The sequence below is a fragment of the Nelumbo lutea genome, chromosome 2, assembly GCF_056320005.1.
Source record: "Nelumbo lutea isolate HS-2025 chromosome 2, American lotus-T2T, whole genome shotgun sequence".
In the NCBI taxonomy this organism is placed as follows: Eukaryota; Viridiplantae; Streptophyta; class Magnoliopsida; order Proteales; family Nelumbonaceae; genus Nelumbo; species Nelumbo lutea.
In genome coordinates this window covers 111,084,677-111,091,919 of record NC_142685.1, presented here as the reverse complement: position 1 = coordinate 111,091,919, position 7,243 = coordinate 111,084,677, and the positions used below count along the sequence as shown (strand labels likewise).

The following is a 7,243-nucleotide window of genomic DNA, read 5'->3' as shown; positions in this document are numbered from 1 at the left end:
ATCCCAAGACGGCCATCTAAGATTAGACATAGGACTTTGACCCCAAGATACCCAACAAAATTTTCTCTGTACTTCACCATTTAATCCAAAATCTTTTTAGGAAACTTAACAGGGTTTGACTATGATACCAGAAAAACTTATAATCAATCAACCCGTATCACAAAAGTGGTAACCAATCAGGTGGTATTTATGGGGATTTTGATTAATCAAAGTTCTTCTGTTGTCATGTCTTTCCAGCAGCATAGATTTTTCCAACTTAATAACATTCATACAATGTTGAGGTACAGACTGAAGCACAGAATCAGAACTTGACACACTACCTGAGATAAATAATTGGCCTTCCAATTACTCAGCTTATTATAAAATTTATCCAACACAAACTTTAAATCCTGACAGTTATTCCTTTTCCAAGCCAAAGGGACTCTGAGATACTAAGAAGTAATATCAAGCCTTGGCATCTTTAACTGGCTCCTCAAATCTTTGCACATTCATTGGCACATTCCTACTGGTATAAACACTTGATTTATTTATATTAATTATTTGACAAAGACCATTCCTGAAAAGTTTTCAGAACATCCAATTTGACCAATTTCTTTAGAAGCTCTACCAAATAAGAGAATGTCCTCAGCAAACAATAAATGAATTATACTAGAAGCTTCTCTACAAATAGAAAGACCAGAAATCATGTTCATCCTTTTAAGGAGATAAAAGGATCTCCTTGTCTCAAACATCTAGAATGAGCGAAAAATCCTCCTAGACTACCATTTATAAGTATGGAAAAACCCGTTGATAAAATACTCTAATAAATCATATTGCACTAATCTGAACAAAAATCCAAGGCTCTTAATACTGTCATCAGATAATCCTAGTTCAATCTATCATAAGCTTTTGAAAGATCCAATTTAATAGCTACATAACCACTATGTTTTAGTTTTTTTTTTTTAAAGGCAGCTCAGTGCACAAGGCTCCCACCAATGCAGGATCTGGGGAGGGATAGGTGTATGCAGCCTTACCCTTGCTGCATATACAGAGAAGCTGTTTCCAAGATTTGAACCCTGGTCACCCAGCTTGTAATGGGGCAACCCAACCATTGCACCAAGGCCAACTCTCATAAAATGAATTAATTCCAGAGCCACAACATTATCCATTAACTGTCTTCCAAGAATAAAACAGTTTGAACTGGGAAAATGCAATTTATCTAAAACCATCTTCAACCATTAGCTAGTAATTTAACTAAAATTTTATAGACTACAGTACAGAAGCTAAGAGGTCTAAAGTAATTAACCAAGGATACTTGGAACTTTTTGGGACCAAGACAATAAAATTGGATTCGATCTCTTTAATGATTTCTTATTCAAAAAAATAACAAACAAAATCACGAATATCCTGCCCCATTAAATCCCAATTTTTTTTTATAAATAAATGCAGGAACCCCATCCGGTCCTAGAGCTTTCAAACTCCTCAAGGACTTAACGACATCCTTTACATACTCAAAAGAAGGGATTTCATAGCTTCTCAATATCATGTTCTTATTTATTTTTTTTTTTTTTATGAATGAAAGAGAATAAGAAGAGTACAAACAGCCCTGGAGGAGGCATGAGATGCTACCTCCCCTTTAGGATGAGTACAGACCCAAATCTTATCAATAAGCAGAACAGAACTATAGGTTAGCCCAATACAAAGAAGCCTGAGAAACCCCTTGTTTAGCCAAAGAGTCTGCCGAGGTATTTGCTGATCTGCTAATCCACTGGAAGTTAACTGACATATTCCTTGTTAGCCACTTTACTTTTTTTCAGGAGATCTTTGTAGCGCCAAACAGCACTGTTCGGATTCTGCAGCCACTACCACCTTGGAGTCTCTACACCCTCTCAATATCATGTTCACTAATAACCCAAAAAAAAAAGATCATCTTCAAACTTTCATTGCAAGACAAGAAAGGAGGAAGGGGGAATGATTAACAAAAATATTAGCAATCCCTTCCAGATTATTAACAAAAATATTAGCCAAACATTTTGAAAATGATTAACAAAAGTATTAGCAAACCCTTCCATACTATTAATCCATTCTCCTTCATCATTTTTAATCCAATCTATTCTATTTCTCCTTTTGCTTGACCTATGAAAGTAATGAGAATTCTGATCTCGACATGATAACCACAAGTATCTAGATTGCTGCTACCGAATTTGTTATTGTTGTTTCAAAATTTACTCCTTAATAGCCAAACACTCATCTAGTTTCTATTTAGCATAATCAGTCTCTAAATTTTCCAAAAACCAAATCCAGGTTTAAAGCTAGCATTTTCAGAGCTTCCATCAAGAAAATTCATAGAATATGTCAAGGGATTTAAAAAACCTTCTTGTGGATGTAATAGTTTGTGCAAATTGAAAGCCCTACCCTTCAGAAACAAAGAATTTTCAATTACTTTCAAACAGGAACAAGCATTGGTCTTTGTACTGAAGAAACCGGGATCTTCAATACATAGGAACTAAATCTGATAAATAAAGGGCTTCAGTCCCCATTCGTGCTTCCCAAACCAATAAACTAAAAGTTACAGTGGAGAATGGAGAGTTTATATTACACAAACACTAGTGAGAAGAACATATATTTTGCACATGAGCAAATAGAATGAATGTTGTGACCAAGGTTTAAATTTTAAAATATTAGTATGATGCCCAATGACATATTATATCAATTTTTGGTCCATGCATGTTGTGCATGGAGCGATAGGTGAGTACATGGAATGGTAGGGCTTTAGAGGGCTATTTTATATTGAAGTGGGATTGTGATGAAGCCACTATATAAAGCATGAAGAGTTAAGCCATACAAGGAAGTATGCTAATTTAGGTTTTTTATTTCTCATGCCATTTCTTAGATGAGAGCAGATCTGCTGTGCAGAAAACAGTGGGTGCACACTATGCACAGGACAGTACAGCTGCACACTGGGAATATCTCCCCATGAATGACTACAAGTATGGAAGATATTCCCAATGTGCAACTGTAGTGTCCTGTGCATAGTGAGTGCACATCAGATCCAGACTCCTGTCAGATAGCATGCTGTAAGAGGTAAATTGTCCACCTGGATCTACTTGTTTCAATGTAAAATGGATTGAAAATTTTCCAGGATGAAATAATAGCCATATTTTCCCCTTTTACAATAACAATTGTTTCTTGGAAATTTCCATAAAAACAAAAAAGAGACAGGAAAAAATCATTAACCGGGATGGAATAGTAGTTAAATATTTCAATCTGGAAATTTTTATGTCCATTTTAAAAGAAATAAACATCCATAAGAGTAAATTTTAATAGTGAGAATACACTAGTAATGGATAAGTGAATGATTGCTCGTAACAATATGAAAAACTAGAAGCAAAGAACAGATGCAATGAAACAATGAATTTCTGTGCATACACAATAGACTTGTAAAATGGGGATCAATGCCGGCTATCAATTCAAGCTATGCACAGCACTAACACCATACTGGAGCTGAGGGAATCAACCTACAATAAGGCACATTTCCACAGACATAAGCAAATTTAACAATTCCAGTTTGATTCTAGGTAGATATTGGGCCATTGCCTAATATTGGTTCCAATATCCAGGATCTTGCAAATGATGGACCAGGTACAGGCCTAACCTTCAGCATTTTCCTGCATGAAATGACTGCTCTCTCACCCAAACCTACATTCTCAGGCTTGTCATCCAACATTTTCGGTTTTAGCATTGCACCAACCACCAAGCAATGGTGCCTTAGACCCTATCAAAAGATAAACTCAAAAATTAAATGCATATCATACAAGTAAGAGGAAAAAAAGGAAAAGTACTAAATCCACACCAATCACATTAGCATCCTAAACATGCCCAAAAAGGAAATGGTAGCAGGTTAAAAGCAATAGATATTTCTCCATTTCAGGATAATGGAAGCAAAGCACCCCAGTCATACAGGGGAGAAAGGATCAAACATTACATTTTTCTTTTTTAGTTCATATTGCACAAATGTTTGTTACCTGCAATATGTGACTTCCAATCTTCTGAAAAATACATTTGCCTTCTATTCAGGCCTGCACGGACATAAATGAGTCACTATTTGATGCTATAGGAGAAAAGCCAAATTGTAATTTAAGAACAGTAGCAGGGAGATTTGATCTGGTCATCATACATGTGAAAACTAGTCATCTATTGTAGCATTTTGGAGAAACCTAAGAAAAAACCTTAATAGCATCATTCTTCATGGCTTTATTAGGGTTTCCACAAAGCTGAATCTTATACATGACAGGCTCAGCCTCTAAACTAGGTTGCCCCCCATAACAATTGTTATTGGATAATTGTTAATAACAGAACCATAAAAAATTAACAATAATAACTCTTCTCTTACCACTATACATGATTTGGCTAATTTAGTCGGCTTGGATTTGCTTATCTGCTTACAAATCTTCAGTTATCAGTCATCACTGTGAAAACTACACCTTCCTGGCCTTCAAAATCCTATCTAATACAGGGATCATGTAGGTATCTAATGATATTCCCTTGGACGACATTTCATCCATAAGATCCTTAGCCCTCTTCATGTCTCCCTTCCTACAATAGCTGGATATAAGGACCATATATGTTATAGTATCAGGTGATAGTCCATCTTCAATCATTTCATTGAAAAGATCATGAGCACCCTGAAGGTTGTCCATTTTGCAGTACCCATCAATCAAAACAGTGTAGAAAATAACATCAGGTCTGATTTCCATCTCTCTCATATCACTCCACCAAGATGAAGCATCAGCTATGCAATCTTTTATTTCCCCTGAGTGCAAATGGGAATGAATCTTTGTAAAATCTGCCTTTAAATGGCCATCAAGCAACACTGTGTATGTGACTACATCAGGTTGAACCCCGTTAGCTTTCATCCTCTCAAATAGATCACAGGCTTCCTGCAAACAATTTATCATGCAGTATCCATTTATCATTATAGTATATGTAATGGCATCCGGTGTTAACCCTCTCTCAATCAAATCATTAAACACATCCCTGGCCTCTGTCACTTTCCTCACCCTACAAAGAGCAGCCATAAGTTCACTATGGGCAATTTGATCTGGGACCATACCAAAATTCAACATTGTCTTAAACACTACAAGTGCTCTATCTACATCATCTCCCTTACAGAGGCTACTGAGAAGTTTCAGGCCAGCACTCCTTTTAACACAGGCCCCTTGCTTAGACAACCTGGAAAACATATCATAGGCTTCTTTTATATGATCTGCTTCACAATACCCATTAACAATGGCAGTCCAGACATCTGGACACTTTTCTTCTAAACCATTAAAAAATTCTTCTGCTTCCTTCACTTTGCCACCAAGACAGAGTCCTTCAATGATCATGGCATATGTAACACTGTTGGGTTTTAAACCTTGTTCATCCATATGATTTAAAAGCCTGAATGCCTCTTCTGCATGACCATTCCTAGAAAACCCACTGGCAAGTACATTGTAAGTTACAATATCAGCCTTAACACCCATTTCCTGCATCTCCTCAAAAACTTCACATGCATCTACCAGTTCGCCCCGCAGGCAATGCCCATTAATCAAGCTTGTGAAGTGTATGGTATCAGGAATCATCTGCTTTCCCTTCATCTCATTGAACAACCTCTTAGCTTCTTCCACTTTTCCCAGCTTGCACAAGGCATCCATTGCAATATTGTATGAGACCTCATCGAGGAAAATCCCTGAATCCCTGTAATATTTGAATTGATCCACCACTTCAGAGGTCATACCCATTTCACAAAAGCATTGAAGGATTGAGCTGATGATCGTACAATTTGTCCTAATACCCTTTGATATCATCTCATTATGGATTGACAGGGCCCTTAGTACATTCCCAGTTCTGCAGTACCCATGAATCAAGCAACTGTAACTATATTCATCAGGTACCACCCCTTGCCTTCCCATGTCAAGAAGCACTTCCTCGGCTGTCTGTAGTTTCATCTCATTGCAAAGACCACGAATCACAACATTGTATGCAAAGGCATTCATTGGTTTTCCAGTCCACTGCCATATTTGGAGAACTTCATAGCCAAATTCAGACTTTCCATGCAAGCACAATCCATCAAGGAAGGTCGTGTAAGTGAAAGTATCAGGATTTATCCCGGCTTCTTCCATTTCCCCAAGCATATCAAGGGCTTCCTCCAATTTACCCTGTCTGCACAAAGCCTTGATCATGATAGTATAGGTGTAAATATTGGGATTCAATCCCAGTCTCTCCAACTGCCAGTAAATGGACATCGCCATATCCAGTTTGCCATGCTCAACTAAAGAATTCATCAGGAAATTGAAGGACCAGGCATGGGGGACTAACCCACGCCTCCCAGTCTGGAACAAGGCATCGATAGCCTCATCGAACATGCCAAGACCGACATAGGCCTTGACCAATCCATCAAAAGCCCGAAGCAGTGGACTTGAACGCTTACCCACTCCCTTGTCCTCACATCTCCGGGAGAGTGCTTCGAAAAGATTTGAAATTTCCAAACCAGGGCGGTCGTTCTCCGACGAGAGAAGCTCCGAGAAGAGAGAATCCAGCTTCCTCCCCAGACCCGAGTCACACAGAATCCGAATAATTGTCGCATATGTCTCAACATCATGGCGGAAGCCACGGTCCTTCAACTGGCGAAAGAATGAGAAGGCGAGATTGGGTTCCTTTCTCAAGCTTTTCAGGATTTCAACAACTTCAAAACTATCTAATTCAAAGAAATCACCACTTAAACGACCCCTTCCCTGTACTTTAACCGGTTTGCCATCAGCAGCCGGAACTGAGAAGTGATGATGTAACTCAGCAGCTGCGGCCACCGAATAAAAACGAGAGAATTTGCGAGGAATTATCGATCTTCCACGAGAAAACAATCTAATTTCTGAAACCCACATGGGAATCTATGAGGGTAAAACTTGACAACATATTGCAGATTCAGATCAGAAGAGATGCGTCCATTTCTTCATCTTGTAAAAGTAAAAACCCTACCTTTCTCAGCGATGAGGAGACGGAAGTGGAAGAACTTACCCGATTTTGAAGGAGAACGATATAGTCGTGAAGCTTTCTTGCTGAGATTTTGCAGCTTCCTCCTATGGCTCAAGTGCTAAAACCCTTCTCAGCTCTGTCAAATGGTCGTAAAACCCTACTATTTTCATCCCAGGAGTAGGGCTGCGAACGAAACCCGTTTGTCCGGTTCGAATTCGTATCTAACCCGAATCCGATCATATATTATGGG

General features: G+C 38.3%; 1 protein-coding gene across 1 annotated transcript; it reads right to left on the bottom strand.

Moving 5' to 3' along the window:
- Nucleotides 1-1,321: 1,321 nt before the first annotated feature.
- Nucleotides 1,322-7,039, bottom strand: LOC148872787 (Pentatricopeptide repeat (PPR) superfamily protein). The gene is made up of 4 exons (XM_088967521.1): nt 4,373-7,039; nt 4,005-4,058; nt 3,635-3,754; nt 1,322-1,883 (listed from the first exon to the last, which is right to left on the bottom strand). The coding sequence occupies exon 1, from the start codon at nt 6,900-6,902 to the stop codon at nt 4,458-4,460; it is 2,445 nt and encodes an 814-aa protein (XP_088823647.1). The 5' UTR covers nt 6,903-7,039; the 3' UTR covers nt 1,322-1,883; nt 3,635-3,754; nt 4,005-4,058; nt 4,373-4,457.
- Between the last annotated feature and the right edge of the window lie 204 nt (nt 7,040-7,243).